At 33.0% G+C, this 27,964-nt stretch overlaps 1 protein-coding gene and 2 long non-coding RNA genes across 5 annotated transcripts; all 3 read left to right on the plus strand.

The window, feature by feature from the left end:
• On the plus strand, positions 1–27,964 carry LOC128175759 (dual oxidase 2-like). Of its 3 annotated transcripts, none has more exons than XM_052841596.1 (31): positions 1–165; positions 2,775–2,876; positions 3,201–3,362; positions 3,906–4,090; positions 5,627–5,852; positions 5,991–6,154; positions 6,403–6,499; positions 6,606–6,732; positions 6,881–6,998; positions 7,118–7,211; positions 7,402–7,556; positions 8,207–8,385; positions 13,088–13,203; positions 13,901–14,086; positions 14,306–14,416; positions 14,545–14,753; positions 15,099–15,284; positions 16,454–16,676; positions 16,979–17,072; positions 17,376–17,557; positions 17,765–17,840; positions 18,088–18,102; positions 19,541–19,722; positions 20,261–20,491; positions 20,751–20,844; positions 20,972–21,303; positions 21,522–21,757; positions 22,285–22,443; positions 22,588–22,743; positions 22,902–23,030; positions 26,357–27,964. In XM_052841596.1, exons 1-31 carry the CDS (start codon positions 105–107, stop codon positions 26,480–26,482), a joined length of 4,713 nt encoding a protein of 1,570 aa, XP_052697556.1. In that variant the 5' UTR covers positions 1–104; the 3' UTR covers positions 26,483–27,964. The 3 variants fall into 3 exon arrangements, with proteins under 3 accessions (XP_052697556.1, XP_052697555.1, XP_052697557.1); XM_052841595.1 differs by lacking the exon at positions 18,088–18,102 and adding an exon at positions 18,600–18,620; XM_052841597.1 differs by lacking the exon at positions 18,088–18,102 and having other exon boundaries at positions 3–165.
• Positions 8,412–13,079, plus strand: LOC128175762 (uncharacterized). The gene is made up of 3 exons (XR_008242717.1): positions 8,412–9,272; positions 10,261–10,544; positions 11,261–13,079. It is a non-coding gene; the product is annotated as an uncharacterized LOC128175762 (long non-coding RNA).
• On the plus strand, positions 23,291–26,044 carry LOC128175761 (uncharacterized). Its single transcript, XR_008242716.1, has 3 exons — positions 23,291–23,448; positions 23,624–23,749; positions 25,946–26,044. It is a non-coding gene; the product is annotated as an uncharacterized LOC128175761 (long non-coding RNA).

Below are 27,964 nucleotides of genomic sequence, written 5' to 3' on the forward strand. Positions count from 1 at the left end.
AAAAATGCTGAAGAGATCACGTGACTCATTTCACTTCCTTGTTTCAAATTCTTTATAAACAAAGTGTACTTACATGTGTGTAGATTTATAATTTAAACGCCACAATGTATGGCTCGAATAGACCTAGAAGATATTTGTTCCTAGGAATCCTGCTTTTATTTCTGGGTAAGATTTTTTTAAAATTTCAATTGGAGGTCTATATATTTTTTGGAATAAAATTTACACGAATTCCCATTGTTTCAGACCATTAATATCCTTTTTAAGAAATATTTTTTAAAGATTTCAAGATTACTACATGATCTGATTAACTTGATGATAGTTGTTCTACCAATGAGAAAACATGACAATTCGCTATTACTAATATATGTATACGCATTAAAAATCTTCATTTCTTGATGTTAAAATTTATGCTTGTAATTCTGTTTATGATTACATGCTTTATTTAAAGCATCGAGGAATATCGGTGCATAGAGTAGGCAATCTAGCAATTTGATCACCTGTTTGGTTGTTTTGTATGTACACATTTTACAGAGGTGAACTCATTGAGGCGTACCTGTTCTGATTCACGTTCGTAAATGTCTGAACAGATTTTAAACAATCTTGTTATCACGGGGGAGATTATTTTCGAGCGACGGTTCGAAGAGATAAGCCTGCAGATAAAGATGCTTAACTCAAAGACCATTTTCTGTTTATAGGCACCCTTCCCGCAACTCTATAAAAGACTATACCTGACCACATTGATTTATCATCGAACATGAAAGTCCCCTTATATGAGAAGATTTTAACTTCCTACGTGTATTTTGGAGTTTAAACTTTCGCTTTGTAGGCTGACTATCGATATTATGACGATACAGCAATAAACTTATTGAGACGTGTCTATGATGATAAAGTTTTCTATTTATGATTAACAATGCCAGCATTTTGTTGGATTATTTTTACTTCAAAATGTGTATATGCGGATGTTAGATATACAGGCATCAATTTTTTTTGGTTAGCTTGATCTTTTTATACACGTACATGTAGTAAAAGGAAGGAACCTCTCTTCGTTATACTTGTATTCACTCAGCGAATGCGGAATCAATTCTAAAAATAAATCAAAGTGGGTCCACTAAAAATCATATAGATACCAGTTATTATCTTAATCCTAGGCCAAATCTTCTAATCATATAAGGAAAATAAGAATAAGGGAAAACTCGAATTAGAGAAAAAATGTGGAAAATATCTCTCTCTCTCTCTCTCTCTCTCTCTCTCTCTCTCTCTCTCTCTCTCTCTCTCTCTCTCTCTCTCTCTCTCTGTTTTGAGATTTATCTAGAAGTTTAAATGACTCTCCCCTGTGCGTAATAAAACCAGGACCGCCTTGGTAAGAAATCTATATATCGCCAGTCATGTAGCCAAACTTCCTGGTCTTGTGTACACCCTTTACACGCCATAGACTGAAAAGTAAACTTGAGTTCATAAACATCTCAAAGTACGCTTTGTCATGGCAACCCTCAATGTGATCATTAAACCATAAATAACTCGCAGCACACTTCTATGAACACGATTCCTTTTGTTATATTTCGGGGAGGTTTTTTTCTTCTAGATACATTGTATGATGTTTTGAAGATCAGTTCTTATTTTTAGATTTAAAAAAAAAAGTTTATAGTATGTTCTTGTTTTGGAAAGTATGCATGAAGAAAAAAGAAAATGAAAAAATTCAATCATAACCGCCAAAGATACAGTCCTCGTTTAAAAGTTTACGGTTCACAAGGCTTAGAATACTCATTTACATTAACATCTCAGTAACATTTACTAGTTCCCTTTTAATTTTGAGGCCTTGGTCCAAATTAAGCATCCGGATTCAGATTTCCACTTTGTGGCAATACTCTTGATATTCTGTTTTTGCTATTGTACATAAACGTACTATACTTAGCACAAGATAACCTGTACCAGTACCAATGCACATCTAGTTCTATAGCGGTGGAGCAAGAGTAGCTATAAGGCCTTAACCAAGCTTCCTTTTCTTTAGCCCACTATATATTTCGCATGGTTTTCTTTCTACAGACAATGAACACATAAACACAAACCACAATGAACTGAAGAGCTTTCACATGTTAAGTACTCTGTAGAAATGTCCCTTCGGTTAGGCCTAGACAAGAATCAATGCTTGGACATGGAGCGAAATGGGTCAAAATTTGTATGCAATGTTTTGAATGATAATGCGTACATTTCAAATTTTCTTCAAATCATTTTTCTATTATTTTTTTTATTCACAATATTCTTGTAATACTTAAGGCTTCAAAAATAATAAACTATGAGCAATTGCACTTTTGATTTAAGATTAAAACTGTTTTAATTCATATTAAAGTGTTCAGTTACCAGCAAAATGGTTGATTAGGAGTATGTTCATGTATAATTTTAGGAGATTATCAACATTAGAAATGGACATATTGAGAGGGAGTGTGTACGAAATAACATCAGCATTTAAAAGATAACGGATTTTTTTTCCTGGTTTAAGATAAACTATTGACACGGGACGGTTTTTGATTTTATCAACCCAAGCGCACCAAATGATAGCCATGATTATTTTGGTGCATTTATCTTCCTCATTAACTTACTAAACAGGGAATTATTTTTTTCACTGCAATGAAAAAATGAAGAAGTTCTAAGAACTGCTATGTTTAACGCTCTTCATACTGTTGCCACTTACACAGAGGGTTTCATATCACACTTACTGAAAGATAATTACAAGTATAATCACATTACATTACGCAACGTGTGTATCTGTTTTGCAGATCCTGTATATTCACAGGCAAAGGAAGAAAAGAAGCTTATTGAGCCTGTCCCTCAGGATGGATTCTTTAACAATCTGAACCACCCAGACTGGGGAGCAGTCGGTTAGTTACATCTACTTCTGTGTAGCAATATGGTCCCCCAGAACTACATACATGTACATATTTTGCATGCTACATGTATATCTCAATATGTACAACGTTTTCTATTATACATGAAGTTTATGCATGTACATAAGTGTTAAGCATTTACTGACAAATTTTGTTCACTTAAATGGATAAATTACACATTAAGTGAAGATAACAAACATTTTCTATAAAAAAAAAATTGAAGAACTCAAAGATATGTTTTAAGTCGACGATAAATAAACAAGCCAAACACGTTTCTGGAAGTGAACATTCGATATTACACGCCAACTCTCTATTTAGATGACATTTTGATACGCAAGTCTCCCCCCGCCTATCAAGATGGCGTGTACGAGCCCGCGGGTCAGGACCGACCTAACCCATTCACTATCAGCGAGATCGCCCACAAGGGAGAAAGTGGCCTCGGGTCGGCCAGAAACAGAACGGCTATGCTGGTGTACTTTGGTAAGACATTTGACCTTTCTTACAAATCAATTTGGAAAACTACGAACTTCGACTTTTATTTTTCTAATTGGAAAAATTTCAGAGTGCGTATTTTTTTTCCCAAGTGCGTTGCCATAGACCTTATATTAAAGACTATTTTTATAACAAGCAGTGGACATCTGCTAATAGTATTATGTTCGACCCAGAGTCATTTTCTCTCGATCAAACTTTGCGCATTTCCAACAGAGTTCTGTGGGAGGAAAACAAAATAACTCGAAAATCATGTGTTGAAGAAATTAATAAAGATAATGGTGGAATGAAGAATAATAAATAATTCGATTCTGGAAAATGTTACATGTTCATGTATCAAAATTATTTATCGCATTATAAGTTTTTGTATGAAAATGGTATTGACATAGAGTAAAATTTGAAGTGTTTTTGTTTTAATCAAGTACGATATTTTTAAAAGTATCTTATACACTTGGTTAGATGTAGAGTTAATAAAAAAAATGATATAATCGTCCCAGAAATGTTTCTAAAATTAAACCCAATAACTGACTATAGGACAGCAAGTTGTGGAAGAAATCTTAGACGTCCAGAGACCAGGATGTCCAAGAGAGTTTTTTAACATCCCTGTTCCTAAAAACCACCCGTTTAATCCTGATAATCTGGACAACCTTCAAATGCCACTACAAAGATCAAGGTTCAACCAAAGAACGGGCCAAACGGCTGGAAACCCCAGACAACAGGTACGTAATGATCCATGCATGGCTCGCACCCATAATACAATATCTCCATATACAGTCACGTGATATAAAAAGGACGAAACTTACAAGAATATTGAAAGAAAGCAACATTTTTACCTACGTATGTGTGCACTTATAAACCTTATTTGTACCATGACATATACGAGCAAGAAGTATATACATGTACATATAATGATTTAAAAAAAAATTAATCACGTAGCCTGGATATAGAAAAATCTACCGCCCCCTCAAAGCCAGTGAAAGAATATCTCGTGAGGGGATAATATTTTAAAAGGTTTAAATTTTTAAAACAAACATTCTCTTATTATTTCTCGAGAGAGATTAGTACAGTAAATAAAATATCTCATGTAAACATATGTTAACACGAAACCCTATATCTTTTAATTGACAGGCAGTGCTATTTTTGAATCAGGAAGTATATGTCAATGAACGTGTACACAGGAGTTGGTAGCATGTTTTAGGTATACCGATATGACGCGTTTAAAAAAAAAGAACAGTTAACCATGAAAAAAATATCTTATTTCTTGACAGTATCGTTAAAATTCTATGTCTAACAATTTGCTGTACATTGTATTATAATAACATACAATTTAAAAAAAAAACAATTACTCGGAACTTGGAGGAAGAGTTTTGTAACTAACATTTTAAATGAACTTTTTCCCCTCTCGCGTACATGTGTAAAGCCTGCCAAAGTGTTACACATATATACTAGTAGCTATTTAATTGACATTTCATCTACTCGTTAGTAATTGGTTTTTTCTTTCTTATTAACACTTTTTTACGATCATTTTAATTTACAGTCGAAGTTTATAAATTATTCGTAAACTAAAATTACTGAATTTTTCCTTGATTTTAAATTTTAACTTTTCTCTGTTATGATGAGGATGAAAATTACCAAGTTCGTATGGAGTATATTGAACATTCTAAAAATTTAAAGAGATGTTCCAAATTGTCAACGCTGGCTTGAGGAAACATTGTATTGTTTTGTATAGATATTGCTTTGTAGTCATAAAATCATTTTGGTTTGATGTGGTCTTTACTATTGAGAACTACACACATCTCAATATTTACAATACGCCCTGTATAAACTGAAGAACATTTCACAGGAACAGTATCATCTTTTCATTATAGGAGTATACATATGAACAATGGTAACAATTTATTGATTCCATAAACTCTGTTGTAGAGCAATGTCCAAGTACAACACTTTTTGTAAAGCATTGCTTGTATATTTATCTAATAAAAAGACATTGAATGCACTTACTTATTTAAACTGAATCTACCCTATGCACACAATTTGTGCTACGATCAATCGATAAAAATCTCAATGGAAATTCTAAGACTTAGTCTTGCCCTTTTAAATTGCAGTCGCCAGTTTTACTCAAAATAACTAAATAGAATAACTTGTTTATTCTCAAAATATAAAGTATTGCCCACTTCTTTGTGTGCATTGTAAGTTTGTTATACCAGTACGCAAGATTGAATATAAAAACAAAAAAAATCTTTTCATTAATATAGTTAAATGAAATAACACCCTTCATTGATGGTACATTGTTTTATGGACCCGGAAAAGCTTGGACTGACGCCATTCGTGAGTTTAAACGTGGTTACCTGAAGGTCAGAGATCCCAGTACATATGACGACATAGCAAAACAGTTTCCGGCAGATAACGACATCCGACTTCCGTTCGCCAACCCTCCGCCACCGGCTGATCATTATTTAAAACCCGTCAATCGGTTCTTCAGTACGTTTATCTATTCTAGTATATCTAAATAAAACTTAATAAAATCAAATATATAAATACATTTAGATATAAAAATAATTCAGACCCTGGTAAGACTAGTTCTTGTCATAGATATTTAAAGTTTACTGATATTTGTAGGACTTGGTAACCCGAGAGGATTTGAAAACCCCTTCTTACTTACGTTTGGAGTAATATTTTTTCGCTGGCACAATTATATTGCGAGAAGTCTAAAAAATTATTACGGAGAAGACGATGAGCGCCTGTTTGAGGAGGCCAGAAGGAGGGTCATTGCCCACCACCAGGTTCTTACACTCACAGGTCCTTGAGGGCAGGATCGGGGTAGGGGGGCAGGGTCCTTTCCTCAAGCGCCTGTGGTTACACAGCGTCAATAATTTAAATTTACATTACTGTTATAGCATCATCTGTCGAACAAATTAATCTGTTTTACTTCCGTAACCATATTTTCTTTATAAACAATTTTTATATTTTTTTATTTATATATTTAAATATATTTTTATCACACATTTGTCATTGTGTTTATGGTATTTAGAAAATTGTAATGTACGATTGGTTACCAAGATGGCTAGAGATAAAAAATGAGACCACTTTCTTTGAAATTCCAAAATATATTCGGGATCCGGATGAAGGTATCAATTTTTTTTTACCAGCTTCAATTTACTTTTGAAATATGAAATAGCGTTCTGTTTTTTTCTAACTTGTAATTTTCACAATATATGAATTATAATTTTACAGCATGTACAGGCAAACTCTGTGCTTTCAATGGTTATGATTCTGAAATACATCCGGGAATTTCTCAAGAATTTCAAACAGCAGCTATGCGGTTCGGTCACACGCTTGTCACACCTGGTCTATGGCTCAGGTTTGTTGTAATTTTGGTGAATATTTAAAAGAACCTTTTTTTTTATCAAATTAAAAGAATGACATTACAAAATTCGATGGCATATTGTAAATCCCCAGTAAAGATACTTTAGAAAAAACTTAACTTGACTTGCGTATTCATATTGTAGGGGACCTGGAAATTCAACGAATTGCAATTGGAGAAATCACACTTTGGGAATGCCAAACCAGCCACACGGCCCTTCTTATCGACCAATTAGACTCTGTAATGCTTTCTGGAATAGCAGAGTAAGGTTTTCAAATAAATCCTATTTGTTTTAAATGAAAAAAAAATCAAGATGGTGTAATCCACAGGCTTTTTATACAGCCCCTACGTATCTTTATTTCTATTGTTTTAAATTTAATAGGAACCGGTGGATTCAACGATGGATGACATCATTCGTGGGATGTCCTCTACCTTAGCTGAAAAAGAAGATAATATTGTCGTTCCTGACTTAAGAGGTAATAGGGGGAGGCTTTCTGTTGTATTTTGTTACAGTATGTGAATATTTAAACCACCCTTTTACTTTAACACTGTATAATAAAATATAATTATAATAATAATACTGTATCAAAAGCATTGACTACAATGTACCTTGAAGTTTGATTGACAGGTTTTCAATAGGTGTTGTTTCTTTCTGTTTCAATTCAGAGCACCTGTTTGGTCCATTGGAGTTCTCGCGGCGGGATCTCGTTGCTATCAATATCCAACGTGCGCGAGAACACGGATTGACAGATTACAACTCCATTAGGAAGGCGTTCGAATTGGGTCCTTTGCCCTGGGAACATGTGACAAGACATCTTACAGTAAAATTATTATTCAACCTATATAACTATTAATCATTTAGTACTAATAGTCTTCCAAATGCACTCATACAGTTATGTACTACATGTATCATATTGTACTCTGTCCCGAGTTTTTGCTTCCACCACTTTTTGCTTAATATTTCGATAATCATAAATACCGTTATGCTCGAACTACTTTCATCCACTAATATATAAAATGTCCAGATGATCTGTTTTGAAACGCTTCAGGTTTCAATACACAGCCAAAATTAGAAAATCTACGGGGATTTTGCATTTAGCAGCCATTATTAAGCCCGGATGATAACGTTGAAAAATTGCTTTATAAATCTCCGTAAGAAATTTGTTTTCATTCCTGTGAACTTAAATGAGTGAAAAATGATAATTGTTCAATGAAGATATCTTGGATATATTCCCTTTTATCGATTTCAACTGTATTTCTTTCACAGGTATGTGTATTTTTAATAAAAATCATCAAAAAGTGATGGAAGCAATAACTTGGGACAGACTTTAGCCTTGTTGTGGAGAGCGGTTTAAACCGAATTTGCAATTTTTCATAAAGTATCAAAACGTCCTATATATTTGATGATGATTCACTGTGAATTGAACATTTCAATTGTATTTAATGGGTTAGACAATTTTTACGTTTAAAGGAACCCGAAAAGCTGGTCGACCTCTATCAGAATGATTCTTCAAAACTTGACCTCTTCGTGGGGGGTCTGCTGGAAACGACGGACAGCGGACCGGGACCCTTGTTCCAAAAGATTCTTCTAGACCAGTTCATGCGTATCCGTCATGGTGACCGGTTTTGGTTTGAAAACAAGGGAAATGGGTAATTCTATTCAAGAACTTCTTGCTTCAACATGTGTTCAAAGACTATAAAGTAAGAAGAAAAACCAAAAGGTTTTCTTTTATTCTTTTAAACAATAAGATGCTTTCTTTGGTGATTCATGCGGGGTATGAAGGTGGCGATGTTGCATAAAAATACAAAACCCGCGTTAGCAAGTTATGTAAGTTTTTTTTCTGCAATGATCGCTATCTTCATAACACCCGCATGAATCATCAAAGAACGCATTTTTAGGCGGAAGCGCCTATTGCAATTGCTTTCATGACCTTCTACGTCATAGGTCAAATTCTTGCCCTTTTTCATGGTAAACTATCGGAAGTTATTTAAACTAAGGGCACACAACTCTATAACACCCCCCCCCCCCCACTGTTCGACCCCCGTTTAAACATCGTTTCTGATAATAGAACTGTGGTATGTCTCTAAATTTTTACTTCATCGTTTTTAATTATCCATTGAAAATGCCTATAGCAAAGATAGCAAGTGGTAGATTAACGTTTTTGATAGTACAGGAACGAACGATAACTCTTGCGATGGTATGCGACATAAACAAGGGATAAGCACGGAGTCTGATGCCTGTAGATGAAATTCCGAGGGAAAAAATAGTTCAATTTGAAATTGCGTGTTTATGAGTACAGAAGAAAAAATTGATAGGGTAACAGGTAATGAATGCTTTTAAAAAAAAACAAAACAAGGGTGTGTATAAATCTCTTTAAAAAAGATTATTAGAATGATACAATGCCTATAAATTATTTGTACCAACGTTTTGCATAGTAATCTCAGACAATACTGCATAACGTTATGCAGTGTAAAATTTTTGTCAACAAACCCACGTTGAGAACAACTGGTGACTGTCCATCTTCGACATACGTAAGGTAAGTTTGGTAATTAATGTGTTATTTCTCATTGTATAAACGTTTGCCTCATCATTTTAGATTTTCATGTTACAATAATCTTGATCGAGGAGCTGGTACATTCTTAATCCGAAATTCCTCTGACTCTAATCCCCGCTTGTATATTGTGACGTACGGCTTAGACATGTCACAATATATAAGCGGGGGTTAGAATAAAAGAAATCTCAGATAAGTACATAAATTTTATGAAAGAATTTATATTGTTTGTGTTAGGCATTCATCGATAATTCTGAAATGTCGGTCTTTTGTTATAAATACTGTACAAGGCGAGGCCTACAGGATATCTTTAAAGATTAAAATTTAGCACAATGGAATCGCATATAAAGGAAGATAACATTTCCTTTTTTTAAACCTTTAATATTTTGTGACATCTTTGCAGATCTATATGTTCACATGGTGATTTTATAATATGTTACGAACTGCACTGTATGATATAGGGTTCATTCATTTTGCTTACAAAAAATTACAATATTCAGCTTGGTTTAAAAATGACTCATGAATAATGCAAATGAATTTTCTCAAAAAAATATCTCAAATATAGCTTTTAAGTATCATAAAGGTTGATATAACAAATATTCCAGATAGGCTATTGCAAAGATATTAAATTGAACATTTAAAAAAAATTAATATGATTTATCCTTTTACCTACTGTATTTACTTGTATCTCAGAATTACCTTATCATGACTCTATAATGAAAGTGACTAGTAAAATTTCCTATGGAAATTTCTCTACATCTTAATTTATATGATAATTTTTATGACTGCATTATTTGTTTTTAGATTTTAAATTTTCAATTCATGAGAACTTGGACTATATACCGGTATATCTTTGATCTACCATGTTCATGATTAATTGCAATTCCAAAAAGACTCATTTATATACCTGACAATGATTATAGATAATAGCCTAACATAAATCTATTTGTTCTATATGTATATGTTCTTTCAGATGAATGTCAAGAAACTGATTAACATTAACTGACAAGAGGAGACAATGAGAGCTCAACATTATTCTTCATATCTGGTGAAGGGGAGAGTTGCTAAATTTGGGTGCACAACTAAATTCAAGCAAAACAAAGAAAAAGACAGATGCTATAAAAATGTGGTGTTGGCTTCCCAGTTCAGCACTTTTAAAGAGGGACAAACATTGCACGTTTGCAACTTCTAAATGGAAGCAGGGCATCTGAAATATGCTGGAATCCTCATCTTAATGGCCTTAACGCCATTTTCAAGGTTAGTAAATACAACTAAATTTAAGTACGATATTCCCCGTGGTTTTCTTGTTTAAGTATGAACTAATTATACCCATGCTCGGAAGGAGAGGGGGTATATTGTTTTACCCTTGTGTGTCTGTTTGTCTATAACACAAATTTTGTCAAAATTATCTCAGCATTAATCGCAGATGCTTGAAATTTTAACTCAGTCTTTGTTAAGGCATGCCATTCAGTAGGATTGATTTTTCAAAATATTTGATGTCAACTTCCCATTACATGTAATGTTAACTATGCTTTTTTGTATACACATCAGAGCAGGGGTATCACTAGTGAGCATTGACTCACAGATATCTTGTTGTCATATCTTTAATAATATAGTAAATATTCTTGTACTAAATGCAATTCAAAACTGAAGAATTTTGGAGAAAAAAATTAAACTTTCATTTACAGTTCAATCACTATATTTTCCATTATTGTATGTAATATACCAAAATAACCTTACAATTATTGATAATTCATATCGTGTGATATTCTTGTATATCTCATCCTTTATTTGCAAGATACATGTATACTTTTGAAAATAAATTATGTAATGTAAAACACATATAAATTCAAAATATTTTATAGATTAATTTTTTTTTAAATCCATGTTTTCTTTATTGGAGGTCAAGTATATTGTAATGAAATATTGCTTGATAACATATCCATTATTCATTTTTCATCAACACATTTTAGAATATCAAGACAGTGGTCATTGGTATAATGGATGCAAGACAACACTAGTGAATTGAAATTGTTGTTACTACAAATGACACACTCCAGGATTACACACTTTCCAAAAAACCCATTACGGCATGCAACCATAAAGGGATTCTTTGAAAGTCTATGTTCTGTAATGGTGGAAGTTCTCTTGAAGATTCCATTAGTATTAAAATAAAAACTTAAAAGGTAAAAGTTCAAATGTCTTCAATACTAGAGACCTGTGATTTGACAGTACAACATGGAGCAATTGTAAAGGACACATAATTTGTACATTATTGAATATCAATATATAGTTATCCATAAATTACTGGGCTTTTACATTGTATTGTAATTCTCAACATTTGCATATTTGATCTTTGTAAAATATGTTTGGTATACAGTACAGTAAGAAAATACATTCTTTCTAAGTTTTAAACATTTGTCAACAAAATATATGAACTGCAATCTGAGGATCAATAAGAGGTCTGCAATTCTCCACATATAAAATGACTTTGAAATCATCCTGTTACTGTTAAACTTGAGAATATATTAAGAAAACATCAAACTCTCTTTATCGAATACCTTTTTTACAACATATTGTCCGGATATTTTATGTATTATTCTATGAAGCTGATTACTTAATGGCTATTGCTTCTCAGGTAAGCAAAGTGACACACATACTACTTGATTCTGTAAAATACTGTAATCAAGTGATGTACAAATGTCATTTCTGCATTTTTTGTGAAACATTATTGTAAAGAATAAAATACTACAGTTTCAGAAGTTCAGTTTACTAAATTCTAATACTATAATATTCTTTCATCATTTTGATGTCAAAATGAACATTTTTAATAAAAATGGCATAATAAATGAAAATGTATTCCTGTAATTTCAGCTTGCATATAAGTATCAACTGTTATACGAATGTACTTCACAAAATAAATGTTTTGATGTTTAAATTGCTCTTCTCATTTAATCTTTATTTAAGGCATGACCCAGACTAATCTGGTGCAGTAACAGAGTATTTCCACATTTACTACATGTATATACCTTAATTGACATATTAAAATAGTGTTTTATGTTATCAAACTAATTCTGATTGACAACATTGACAACTTGCAATCATGCTTCCGCCTATCAGTACTTTCAGTACTTTGATATTGTTTATATTTACATCTTTCATTTAACAAATTAATAAATTGATTGTAAAAAGTAAGTTAAATTAACGTAATTACTGTTGATGTACATCAGTACGTTAGCTAAAGAAACAGCCAAATCATCTCCTATGGGAATTTGCGTCTTACATCATCGTGGTTATTTCGTGCAGTCTGTGATTTTTCTTAAGTCGCTGTAGGTTTCGATTAATCGATAAACGGGGCCTGTAGATTTTAGTCCTGAAAATTTTTGAAGAGTTTTGAATCAACAATAAGTTTCCGTAAGAAATAGAGGGAATCATACTCGGTAGATGTAAACATGAAAATAATTCATAAGAATGGCCCTTCTGTTTGATACCAATAATTAAAATAACAATGCAAATCAACTTCTTAAATTTCTTTAATGCAATTGAAAGCACTTGAATTTATTTGAGAGAGTCAGATCATTTTAAAAAATTTGAATACAAGCATGTTTTCATGGTGTGTACATGTAATAATGCATCGGACAATTAATAAAAAGTTGATATATAGAAGTGAAGGTTTTTGTTCTTCAGTAATTTCAAATAAGAAAACATGTTAATGAAAATATTTTCAAAAGGCTGATTGTTCTGTGTGTTAAATAATAGTATTTGATTATGATTGCATTGGTGGTTTGTCTTTTCTGAAGATATAATTTCACTGATGAAGAGATTGAAGAAATACGTAAAGTGACACTAAGGTCCATCATTCTGAAAGTCACAGACGTGAGAGAAGGAGAAATCCAAGAGGATGTCTTTATTCACAGTAAGTTTAATTCAACCCTATGGTGCCAAAGTTTTGTCATCACTGGTCAGATTATTACCATATATTTACATTTTCCAGTGTCTTTGCCTGTGATAACACTACGTATCGATTTTGTACTATATAACCCATAATACAAATGACGCCAAATCGAGGCGCCAGCGCGGTTTGCTTATTAATATTTTAATATATAATCGTACGATTGCTTAAAATTATATAAATATAAGTAATAAGGAATCATTCTTTGAATATTATGAGATGATAATTTCGGTCGGGGTGTGATCAAATCTATCATAAAGCCCTTCGGGCTTTATTGGATTTGATCACACCCGACCGAAATTATCACCTCATAATACTCAAAGAATGATTCCTTATTCCTTATACACTGCCAACTGATTATGCAATCATAGACTGAGTACAAGAGCGACAAATAATTTGATGGACATGACGACGCAAATGTTTCACAAGACCGAAGGCCAAGGACAACATTTTGAATTTTGCCCAAGGCTGAAGGCCAAGGGCAACATTTTAAAATTTTGAATTTTGCCCAAGGCTGAAGTCCAAGGGCAACATTTTGAATTTTGCCGATCCAGTAGTCCAGTCACATTCGTATGATAAAAGGAGAATAATTGTTGAGGTGTCGTGTATGGACTCTGCTATTTACCAGCTGGTGATGCATTTTCATTTCATTTTATTTCAGAGCCGGGTGATGTGTGTAGACAGCCTTGTCAGTTAAACTCTAATCAGAATCTTCCATGTCGCGTCAATAGTGCACAAGTCACAGTCCTCAGCGAAAATTGCACATCCCTAAAGCACTACGATTACTTCACCGGAAGTGGAGCAGCTTACATTTTGACTTTTTTGGGACTTGGACTTTGTGTTCCTGGTAGGCATCAATTCATTTTTGTACAGAAAGTGTAATTTGACAGTCACAAGTCCTTATCGTTCTACCTTAACAGTTTTACCCTTCAAACAATTCATAAATTGTTTATTTTTATTTTTCAAAATTGAGGGTAAAGAAAAAAATATCTGCAAATTATATGATGGTGTATGAAAACTCCTGTGAAAAATCTCACCTGTTCATTAGTTAATTGACTTACTCCAGGTACTGTGGGAATTATGATATGTATGGCGAAATACAGGGCCAAGCAAATGCAACGGGGCCGTCAGAGACGGTCTCCTCACCGACCAAATGACGACCCAAACGTCTTTGCAGGTAAATTGTACAATTTTGTTACGGAAAAAGAACAATATTAACTACAGAATTATTTAACAATCTTAATATGTTTGTAACCTTTATCTAATGAACATAACTGATTTTTTTCGCATCTTTTACTCTTTTAGCCGTTGAATGGGTGGGCCCTAATTCGGACGAACGCAACGTGAAAGTGAAATTGGACAGAAGCAGAAAAAAGATACACGTTGAAGATATGCGCAGAAAACCTTTACGAATGTTGGATTTGAGATCGGTAAAACAAAAAGTGCACTACCGATTATCATCAGACGGCCTTCAAAATACCATTGCTATCCGAGTACAGGGAGATATAGACTTGGTAAGAAAAAGGAGAACAAAAACATTTTTTTTTAAAATCAGGGTTGAATCATCTGTAATGGGCACGTTTTCTTGAAATTTTTAGAATTGTAACGTCATTTGATTTTATTACATAGAGTATATCATTGTTAAAGTAGCCTATACATAATGTTTTGAATATTTATTGAATTGTAAAGTCAAAAAATTTCGGTCCGCCACAAAAAATATCAATAATACGCGAAGAGGTACATTTATCTAAAAATAATAGTTAATAAGATTATAATGACATAATTATTCTATTTTTGGTCAAAATGATGTTTATTGTTAACCAGTATCTAACATTGAACTTGGAGTATTGATTTGGCAGGTAATCAAGTTTCTGGATTTAGAAGAACGGGAAAAGTTTAAGAAGAATGTGGACAACTTTCTGGTCGATCTTCAAATTGAACGGGAAATTCACGAGTTTACGGAAAAATCGATTTATGATAACGCTCAAACCAAGGAAGAACGCCAGAAATATCTAGATAAATTCTTCCGAGTCATTTGCCTTCAGGTATATGAGATTAATGTAAAATTCTATTTTTCGTTTTGCTTGTTTTTATCCCCCCCCCGCTCCGAAGGAGAAGGGGGTAGACTGTTTTATCCTTTTGTGTCTGTCTATCCATCCTTCTGTTTGTTTGTCCATAACAAAAAATTCTGTCGCATTTTTCTAAGCAACTTTTTATTGCATGTGCTTGAATTCTTAACACATTCTTTGTTTAGGCATGCCATATTGTAGGACTAATTTATGTACTTATCGGATGTCAACTTTCTATTAAATGACTTCATTTATTTTTAGCTTAAACCTTTTCAATAATATTTTCGTCAAAGATTTCCCAGCAACTGTTTATTGCAGGAGTAAGAAATTTTAACAAACTCTTTGTTGGGCATGCCATATTGTGGGATAATCGGACTAATCGGATGTCAACTTCCTGTTAAATGACGACTTTGTTTATTTTTAGCGTCAATTTTTGTTTTAATTTTTAAAACACTCTTTCTTGTGTCATGTTGTAAATTTTGAATTTACCGGGTGGCAGTAAATACAAAATTTACAACATGTTGTCATGTTGTAAATTTTGTATTTACTGCCACCCGGTAAATTCAAAATTTACAATATGACACTTGTAAGCATGCTATTACTATTTAGTGTACATGTATCAATTGGTGGTCAACCTCCTTTCAGATGTTGAATTTGCCTATTTTGTATATTCACATCAGAGCAAGGTGTTGCTAGTAAACATTGGCTCACAAATATCATGTTGTTTTTAAAAAGACATTGTTGCATCGATGATCATAATATATTTTAGTACAACCATGTTATATCTTCCCCCCTGTAATACAATGTATCAATTTGAGCAAATTCTGCCAGTCTTAAAATAGGTTTACATGTGTGTTATGTAAGGGTTCAATATAAGGAAGTTCCTTTTTTCAATTTCCAAGTTTCGCTTTCCTTGGATTCTGCCTTTCTGTCATTAATTTTTTTTAATAGATATTAAATTGCATAAAATTATAAAAAAAACAATAAGGAATCATTTTGAATATTATGAAGTGATAATTTCGGTCTGGGCGTGATCGGGATTTATTGGATTTGATCACGCTCTGACCAATTATTACCTCATATATATAATTATATTTTATTTTCATGTATACATGTATATAAGACTCTACAAATATTGATTTCAGGCTTTCAAAAGACAACCTGGACAGCTTCAGATTGAGAACATGAGCGGTGATGATTTGAATAAAATTATCAAAATAAAGCTTACTAGAACAGAATTCGCCGACGCCCTTGGGTTAAAGCCCAATTCTATATTTGTTCGTAACATGTTTATGATGGTCGATAAGAACAATAGTGGATTCGTGGAGTTCCAGGAATTCCTTGACATGTTTGTTGTTTTGGCTTCAGGTAACCAGAATATTGTTGCAAATATTGTCAGCTGATATCAGCTGTAAATACAAAATGAAGTATACATTTCTAATATATAATACTTGTTCTTGGAATTTAAAAAAAAGCTAGTACCTGTATTAGATGAAAGATTCCAGAGAAATTTCTTATTATTGTTTTTGCCCATTGTTCATATTAAATGTTGAGAAAAAATGTCACCTAATCCACGTTTTACCTTTACATGTGATACATAAAGCTCGTGATATTGATAAATAGGAACGTAATAAAATGATTATGCTACAGTTAATGTTTTAACTTCCAAGGGGATGCCGAGGACAAGGCAAGGCTGATTTTTAATATGTACGATGTAAGGAGACAAGGGAAGCTGTCAAGTAAAGAATTCGCTCGCATGATTCAGTAAGTAGGACACAGTGATCACTCTACCTTTTGTGAAAAATAGTTCCTTGCATGTTTGGAATCATTTAATTTCGTTGCGACCAATTTTCGTGGATTTATTTTTTTTACTTATTCGTGGGGATGTAATTTCGTGAATGCGTCGGTTTCAGTTTCAGTAAGAAAAATAACCCTCTCTGAATTTGTTTTCGTTGAGGATGTTAGTTCGTGGGAGAGGACTACAAACAAATACCACAAAAAAGCCACGAATTGTAATGATTCCGCAGTAATTGAGAATTGTTTAATATTGTTTATATTTTCTTGTAGCTCTATGTTGGATCTCTCCGACTCGTCCATCTCTAACACTGACATGCAAGCTTTGATGAATACGATGTATAAAACAGCCGGGTTGCCCCAAAATGCTGATATTGATTTTGAATCCTTTGCAAAGATTTTCGCCTCTGATGAATATGAGAGTACATTGAAGAAAGCAACACTTGGCATAGAGGGTAAAGAAACTTTACGTTAAACCGTCCTTTAGTAATTGTACTTAATATATCATAAAATGACCTTCTGTTTGGCACAATATATTTAAAAACACTTGCAAGTGATATTTTGCACACATTGAAAATATTAAGCTCCAGATGAGCAAAGCTCTAAAATGAAAACAGTGATACTCGGTGAAATAAAGTTTGATCCGTCCCTTTTTACTTTAGCTCTAGGCTCAGACGGAAAGCAGGGCGGACAGTCTGTCATGGCAAAGAAAAGAACAACGTTTCTTGAGAGTTACAAGTACGATCATTTAGCATCCTTATTTTTTATAAAATATGTTTTTTACACAATGTCGAGGAAAACATAAAAACAAAATTGGTTCATGAAAAATAACAGCGTGTTGTTCAGTAACCTAAACTGTACCATGCCAATTGCAGAACGAATAGATTTCGTTGGAATGTAATCTACAGACTTTCCAATTTTAATAGATACTTATATTTATTGATCATTTTCAAACATTTTAAAATCGCAAAAATAAAAATTACAGCATGGATCATGAAAGGTAAATTAAAGTCATTCCTTTACAGAGTACCGTTCCAGAAATAATATTCAGCACCATATAATACCATTGTATACATTGCTGCACTTTTATCCTTCATAGATATTCCAGTATTAGCCATTTTTCTTACTTTCTTTCACATTTTTGTAGTATAGTATAAACAGGTAAAAATACAAATTGTGAAATCTCTTTTACTTTTATTTTCAAACGTTTATAACAGACATTTTTTCTTTGGAGATAGATAATTGTAATTTAATTATCGTTGCATTCTTCAGGGGATTATCTTTCTATGAAACGATCTAAAACATGTTATCAATATACAAGTATTTGATATTGACAAGTTCAGTTTATCATGCACAACATTGTTAAGACTCTGAAACTACCGCGTTACAGTGTGTTCACTTTCACTTCCTTGTGCAGTTAGTAGATGTTCATGTAAGCTAGTACATGGTGTTCATTGGATTTTGGTTACATATGTTTAATATGTATATTATTTTTAGGTTTAAAAACCGAGATGATAGGTAAAGTGACTTGACTTGGTTTGAGATTTGTTCGACCAACAGCCATTACTTTTTCTTTTTACTGTGCATTGATATTTAATTCTACGCGCCTGTGTTTTCTGGCAGTTTTGGATTATTATGAAAAGATCCCAAGGAACACTTGAACTCCATGCGTTGGTTTTAAAGCAATATGAGTTTTATCTTGGGGATGGGGGTAAAGATATTTTGCTGCGAAAACTTTGCTAGCATAAGAATTTCTAGATATTTAGAATTTAAACAAATCGTTCAATTTTATACTAAGAAAGATTTGTATGCAATTGTATATGAATTATTTATCTAATCAATTTTTGGAACAAGATTAAATTATTTAAATTATTTAAATTACTTTATAACTAGTTTCTTAATACATTTCGTTTCCTATACAACTTATTATTACCAAGAGTTGATAAAATAATCCATTTTCTTTAATTTAGAAAAGAAAATCGGGATTAAAACATTAATCAGCAACTGATTCACATTGCTTTAAACTGACAATTATTTTTCTACGAGTTGCTTTATTTTGATTTCCACAACGATGCATAAAATCAATGATTTATTATCATATTGTGGAATGTTTTTTGTCTCATTGTCATCATTGCCATTTTTTAAAGTTTTTTTTCTTTCTTAAGTATATACATCTTTTATTTTTTAAATTCATTTTTTAAAATTCATTTTTTCTTTTGCTTATTTTCTTTTACGTGTATTTATCAAAAGACTTCAATTCTGACAAGATGGCTCCCCTCTCTTGCTTAAAATATATACTCTCAATCAGTTTTGCATTTTGGCAAATGTCATTCGCCGAGGTTTTCTGTATACTCTAAAAGAGGTAACAGCGAAACAATAAAATATGTAAAGAAAAAAAACCCCAATACATTATGATAATTTTGAGCTTTGATTTGCAGTGGCCTGCAGAGAAAGAATACAAAAATCAAGGTCAAAGCAAAGTCAACGGAATTACCACCATCACCGGCGGGACAGAAGTTATACGAGATCACGAGAAAAATAGAAAACTATCGACTTCAGATATTCTGGCTATCTCTGTACATTCTGGTTACTATCGGGATATTTTTAGAGAGGGCATTTTGTAAGTACATGTCTATACAGTAATAAATTGCTTATAATTTTAAAGTAACAAATGATCAATATTAGTCATGAATAGAAATCGCATTTCCGTCGCAAAAGTACAAACGTGTATTATTAAAGGAATTCGAAGTTGTTTATGTACTTGCAAATTTTTGCTGTTTGCAGTGACAGTACTTAAAGTATATATATATATATATATATATATATATATATATATATATATATATATATATATATATATATATATATATATATATATATATATATATATATATATATATATATATATTAAGAGTTGTGTTGAATATGTATGTAACACTTTGTACCGAGCAAGAAAGTAAATTTGGCCCTTAATCTGAGTTTGACCCTTTACTGATCTTGACCTCTGACATACGAAATCACCGTCTTGCTTTTTAAAGAAAATGTCTAAAGGTTCAAAGCTGAAGTTTCAGAGCACGGACGCAATATTACATCCTCCTCTCAGGGACAACACTGGTGTAGTCTATGAGTATACATTCAGTATGACGTCATCCTTTCAGATTACTCGTTTGAAAGAGAGCATGCCGGTTTGAGGAGGATCGCGGGTTATGGTGTGACGGTGACCCGTGGCGCCGCCAGTGTCATGATGTTTACCTACGCCAGCCTGCTGGTCACCATGAGCAGGAACACCATTACGTTCCTCAGAGAGACCTTCCTTCATCGCTTCATTCCCTTTGATTCTGCGCATGCCATGCACAAAATTATAGCTATCATTGCCCTGCTGTTTACAGGTACTTAACTACTGAAGCCCCGATATTATCATAAAAATACTCACAGCCACTTAGGCGGAAACAAGTATTTAATTTTCAAGAAGTCTTGCACCTAATAATTGAATGTACACACGGGGTGTTCGGTAGATATTATAATAAATATTTAAAATATTGACACCAAGACTGAAATCAACATGATAGCTGACATGACACCATTATATCTTTGTAACAGTGATACATGTATGACGATCTCATTAGCTCTCACCTATTTTTTTATCAGTCGTTCACTGTGTTGGTCATGGAATCAACTTGTATCACATCAGTACTCAAGCGTCATCAGATCTGAACTGCATCTTCCGGGAATATTTCAGAGCGTACGTGTTTCTTATATTAATTATATACAACGTTAAAATTGATGTAGAAATTTATTTTTCGATTTTCCCGAGATAGGGAGATATGAACAGCAATGTTTTCTCAAAATGTGCCTTTCGTTTTACACAGTACGGATGTCCTAGCTTCGTTCCAGTACTGGGCGTTCGGAACGATAACCGGCCTAACGGGCATTATTCTGACCCTGATCGTCATAGTCATGTACGTGTTTGCGACCCCATACGCAAGAAGAAACCTATTCAACGCCTTCTGGGTCACACACAGCTTTTACATTTTACTGTACATCTTTATGGTGATGCATGGAACTGGAAGATTAGTCCAACCACCACTGTTCCAGAACTATTTTTACGGCCCATTATTTATATTTATTGTGGATAAGTTCATTAGTTTGAGCAGAAATCAAGTGGAAATCGACGTTATTTCTGCGGATTTGCTACCCTCAGGTAAACATATAATGATCATCACTATAAAATGATAGAATATTCATATTATAATTTTATTTTGTGCAAAATAGTTGTGATAACGGAGTTGAATTTTCTATGGTGCAAAAACTTTCCATCTGGTAATTGAAATTTACCCCTTTTATATGCCAGAATACCAATAAATGAAAATATATTTAAAGACAAATCATTCATTCATATTCATCAAATCTCTTTATCAGATGTAACAGCCCTTAAGTTCAAACGTCCAATAAACTTTGAGTATAAATCCGGTCAGTGGGTAAGGATCTCTTGTGCCGCTCTCGGTAAAAGTGAGTACCACCCATTCACACTGACGTCATCACCCCACGAGGACTACCTCAGCCTCCATATTCGAGCTGTAGGTCCGTGGACCACCAACTTAAGAAAGACGTATGACGCCAATAATGTTGATTCAGAAAGCTGGACTCCACCAAAGGTTATTCTAATTCTTTGATTTCAAATAAGGTTAAAGATGAAGCACAGTATTTAAACTTCACTTGAAAATGACCAGCATATACATGTACACTTAATCTCTGTCTTGATGATAAATTGAATGAAATTGAATTGAAATTAATTACTGCTTTTATAATTTCTCTATCCAATTAAAGATTAGGCATTTTAAAACCGCTTTTCTTTGCTAAAGAAATACCGGATATTTGCCTGTATTTGACTGACAAGGCTTTAAATTTTACTAGGATGCCGTATAAACTCTGATTTATAATTAATAATTTCTACAAAATCACCAACGCTCAAATATTGATTTTATGAAATTTTTAAAAACATTTAACACTCTTCAAAGTTTCTCTCATTTGATTATATTACAAATTGGTAAATAAAAGTGCATGCCGTCATGAAAAGTAGAAACATTTAAATACTGGAGAACAAGGTTCGAACCTCCCATTTGCTGCTTAAAAGATTAGTATACAGATTCGAACAATATGTCTTTTTTCTCGTTACATTTAGGTTTATGTAGATGGTCCATTCGGGGAGGGCCATCAAGATTGGTACAAATTCCCTGTTGCGGTTCTTGTGGGAGGAGGTATTGGAGTCACCCCCTTTGCATCCATATTGAAAGACATCGTCTACAAAACCACACAACCAATCAGATTTCCTTGCCAGAAAGTATGAAAAATACTCGATAGAACTGCACAGACATTGAATTTACTCACTTATTTGAATAGAAAATGAATTGCTAATGCATATTATTATTATTATGAAACAAGATCCTTCCTTGTAAAGCTGTATGCCATATCAATATGATTGTAGGTGTATTTCCTGTGGGTGACTCGGACTCAGAAACAGTTTGAATGGCTGACCGACATTATCAGGGAAGTGGAGGAGAAAGACATCAAAGACCTGGTCTCCGTACACATATTTATCACGCAGTTCCAACAAAAGTTTGACCTCAGAACAACAATGCTGGTAGGGTTCAATCTGATGATTCATATCAAAACTCCTATCGAATTGATATATGCTTACAATATATAATAATAGACTCTCGCCATCTGAAATAAATAGCCTTCATTACATTTGCTGTTACTTCGTGATGCACGGCTTATTCTGAATATCTTACTTTCTAGTATATCTGCGAACGCCATTTCCAAAAGATAGCTGGGAAAAGTTTGTTTACGGGGCTCAAAGCAGTCACACATTTTGGAAGGCCACAGTTTCAAGAATTTTTGGAATCTTTGCACATTGAACACCCAGAGGTTAGTGAAAAAAGTCATTTTGTTGTTAATCAAATTGATTATCAATCCGCCTTTGAGTTTTATGCGTCGTTTAAGGTGGAAGGCTACATCGTCACAAACATGTCTGACTTCCGTTCGAAACGCCATTGTGTTCCGGATTGATAACATTATGTCGTGGTACAAAATAGCTATACACCGTTTAATTGAACTCTTCTAACTAAGGAGACGAGATAGGACTGAAATCACCAAAACGCTTAGAAATATGTCAATTTTCTTCCTGTTTAAAGCTTTAAACTAACGTTGATTATCAGCTGTTTTGTACGGAAAACGTGGACTCTAAATAATATACCGTTTCCCTGCTCTGCTGCTATTGGCAATACATTTTTGTCATGTCATCTGCAACAGACGATCATACATATGTGGCGGATTATCGATATAGGTAAGCAGATGTCAAATTTTCATTTAAACTATATATGTATGATGAATATAAAACGAAAGTACCGTAGTACGATCTCTTGAATTGATCCTAACTTCCCAAATTAAAAAAAAAAAATTGCAGTAAAAGACTTTCACTGAAACTTTGACATTAAACTAATGTATTTTGATTTAAATAGATACAGCTAGGTAGCAATAGCAGTGGAAGCCCGGATTTGCAAGCAAAATGAGGGAAAGACAGGATTCTGAAAAGGAGCATGTTTTTCATTTCCACACATGCATGTGTATCACTATGGACATCTAATGTATGTAATATGTTTACGGTGCTACCGTTCTGGCGAGCGCAGCAAGAATTACACATACATGTACCTTGCATCAACGAACGTCAAAGAATTTTTGAGAGATTATTTCTCTACAATAAGGCCTAGAAAAAAAAGTTGCGTGTTTAGGGTAGCCCTACCTAACCTACAAAAATGCCACGATCCTACCATTTTTAGATGTCTGTTTTTATCAGATTGTGATTTTTAAAGCGCTAAGCATAGCTCAGCGCTTTATTGTCGTTAGACTTCTATTTCCGGTGCAAGGAATAACTGCCCTCTATGAGCAGAAATATACATCATTTAAACTGGTAAGAGGTATAGGGAACCAGTTATCTGGGTGACGGAAATGGCCGAGTAGATACGATTGGTTTGCGGGGCTTACGTACATCAGCACGGGATGCTACGCAGTGGTGAAAAAATATAGTGCGTATTCAGAAGCTAAAATATAGAAAAATAAAATCAATTCTTTGCAAGAAAATGTCAAAAACTGTGATAAATTACTGTTCAAAAGGTATAATTTGTGATTTTAACATATCTTTTTTCAGGGAAGTATCCATATACAAGTCGTGTTCAGCTTTAATATACATCATCTTAAGAAAGTAACATATATTTAAAGAAATCTGGCCTTCGATACTTTAAATTGATATTCATTAAACATAAACCAAAATTTCAATAAGGCTCATTTCCGCCTACGCTTGCACACAGTAAATTTTCTTCGAACCAAGCTAGGTTAACGCTTTTCAGTACTTTCAGTACTTTGATTATATTATTTCTATTAAAAACCCATTTTTAAATATGACACAAACAAACACTCTTAGGATTCATGCATAAAAAAAATGATAAAAAAAAATCCCTACCTACCTAACCTTATTTTTTCATCAGTGTTACCCTAAACACACAATTCATTTTTATAGGCCTAAGTAAACCGGGGCAAAAGTACTAATTTTAATGGTCATGATACATACAGCGCAACCCCCTACCCCTCTCCAGAGAGAGAGAGAGAGAGAGAGAGAGAGAGAGAGAGAGAGAGAGAGAGAGAGAGCCTGGTCCCTGTTTGTAGGTGTGTAATTTCCCACTTTTAAATTCAATGGTTTGACTATATGCAATATTTACATAAATTTTTTAACTGTTTATTTTTTATCTTTATTCCTTTTTATTTAGTTCAAAATATCCTATTGAATTTTCCTCCCTACTCATATACTTACCTGCCTACTGTACATCAAACATGCATGCGCAATTAGCTTAAAAATGAATCGATATGACAGTAAAGTATGGCTCTTGCTAGTATATATTTAAATAATCTCTATATTAAAAAAAAGAACAAATCATATGTCAATAAGACAGGTATCGCGCAGTCTATACTGAAATAGCTAAGACACGCATTACAGATGTTTGATCCACCTCTAAATTTATCGCGGGAAATATAGCGCGAGAGCACTGTGACGTCATTCATAACTTTGTTCGTCTTTGTTTACATATATTGACTCAATACGAAGTTTATAGAAGCAAGTAACAAATCTCTTGAGTCTCGGCAAAGCATATGCAGTACTCTAAACGTGTCTTCAAACCTTAAGACACCGTAAATTGCGAGTTAAAAATCGGCCATTTTTGGCATAGCACCACGGGTGAAAACATTAGAGAGCATTATGGGACGTAGACAAAAAATTTTGTTTGATGAACTGTAGGTTTAGCTCGTTCTTTTTCCCGCGCACACTGGTTCTTAGAGCTCGCTTCGCTAGCCGGCGCTGCGCGCCGGCGAGCTGCGCTCGCTATTAATATGCGTATGGTTGTTGTTTATAATTGCTATTGTATATAAAAAAGTAAAAGGCAATTTATAATATAATTAACTACTAATATTTTGTTCTGAAGAGTTAAATATATATAATGCATTCATCAATAATATAATTTTTCAGCTACAAACATTACCATAAGCACTACTTATCTTATATCTACATATTTAGCATAGACTTGTTCCTTTTTTAATTTTTCTTCGTGATTTTTGTTAATTAAAAAATTGATCCCAAGATATTTGAGACCATGTAAAATAAAGAAAGACAACTCTTAAACAGGATCTTTCATACCAAGATTTTTGCAATAATTAAGTATTTCCTTTAATTTTTCAATTTCTTTCAATTTCTTTTCTTTATCCCATTCACCAACGAATATTGTTTATATTTTCAGGTTTTTGTGGGATTTTGTCCAGCAGTTTGCCTTAACAGAATTTTTTTATATTTTAGTTTCATATTTATGTGGATTCCAATAAAAATCATACAAACTTCATTCATGATTTTTTTGTTTTTCATTTCTAAACTTAATAACATTTCACTTTCATAAGAATTTTAAAACAGAAATGTTTAAAAATTTGATAAATAAAGGGTTATCTGGAACCAGACTGATATTTTAAAAATTCTCTAGAAAATAGTGTATTGTATTTTGAGGTATATTATTGTTGAATACTGTGCCTAGTATTGGTAACATATGCATGCAACAAAAATCTCCTACACTTATTTGGTGTAGAGATCCACCTTAAATATTATATATTTGCGTGTATTGATTTGTATGAGTGATGTAACATTTCATCTTTTATCTTAGGCGAAACAGATCGGTGTTTTCAGTTGTGGTCCGCCACCCATGACCTTAAACGTCGACAAAGCATGCGCAGAGGCTAACAAAAATGAAGGATATCCAACTTATTCGCATCACTTTGAAAATTTCTAATCATAAAATGTGCCATTCAACTTTGAATAATTTTTTTCAAATAGGATATGTGTCGGTGTTGAGAGTGAACAGCAAAGTGTTTTTTTTTCTTCTAATTTATCAAGAACATTTTTTTTAATTATATGACTGGTTAACCTAAGTTACTGGTAAGTGTTTATGAAAATGATAACCCATTGATTAGTTTAGGTTGACGTAGTTTTTATGTTCAAGTGCAACCTACTTGTAATTTAAATATGGTGTTAAAGGATTATACTGTGTATAAGACTAAACTTTTTTATTCTGTTTAATGTATCATTTTCAGCAACGTTTACAATCTTTTTATATATTTTACTTTAACAAATTTACAAAATTCTGTATTCAATGATATTCATTTACTTTTTGCTAAACTAAAGCAGTACCAACCAAAAAGAAGAAAAAATTTGTTTTTGACAATCTTTGATTCAATTATTAAGACATTTAATTTTAAGAACAAGTCATTTGCACATTTGGTTTCTTCATTGTTAACATATAAATGTAATAAAATTTTAATAGTTCAAAAAAAAATCAGAGCCGTACTAACAAGAGCCTGGACTTCGGGCAGTACATGACAAACAGGAAGACGGGGTCTACTCTTTGTTCACTGTCTACCATAGTCATTGGCTAATAGATATGAATGCAATGACAGTTGTCTGACGTCATCCAGGGCTGTATATTTCAGTTAAAACAGTGTCAGTTTCACTCAACAAAGCAAATCTTGGGAGAAACTAAACTTTTCAATTTTGACTGTCTGTGAATTTAATGAGCGAAATAGAAGAATTAGAAGAAAAAAGTCTACATTTGACAGCTTGTGTCGATGATCAAACTACATGTAGATAGTAACATCCCATCGAAAGTTCAAGCTCTTGTTAATACGGATTTAGTGTGTTTTCTCCAGAACTAACAACCGGTGATGACGCTTTGTATACTTCTTTAATGTTGATGTTTTCATTTTTAATTGAATTGACGTACTCTTCTTGTACAACTTACATTGTTTTTTTTATGTTCGAATTCAGAGGGGATATTATACTTGTTTTTGTTTGTTGTAATTTGTTTCAAGTGAATTTGCAACGTCTACAATCTTTATTCTAGGACAATCAAAGACTTTCAATTTCCATTATATGTTTTTTCACATGAACTCAGAAAATAAAACCTCAATGTATTTATAACGACAAAAATGAAAATTTATAATGACAAACGTGATATTTGTATAATGATTGTTTGAATTATTCGATTTCGACTAAGCATAACATTAACAATTAATCGTAGTACTACACATATCATTGTCAATCTCATTTTGGCATAAGACAATATTGATATTTTGTTGCTTTTTAGTTTTTAAAACGATGTCAGAATCAACATTATAGCGGTATATTTATTAAATTAAATCTTTATTCTTTTTTCTTCAAACAATACATTGTTAGTTGCTCTGATCGATTAAACAAACTATAGGTCAAAGAAGAAAAA

Source organism: Crassostrea angulata, chromosome 3 (assembly GCF_025612915.1).
Source record: "Crassostrea angulata isolate pt1a10 chromosome 3, ASM2561291v2, whole genome shotgun sequence".
Lineage (NCBI taxonomy): Eukaryota > Metazoa > Mollusca > Bivalvia > Ostreida > Ostreidae > Magallana > Magallana angulata.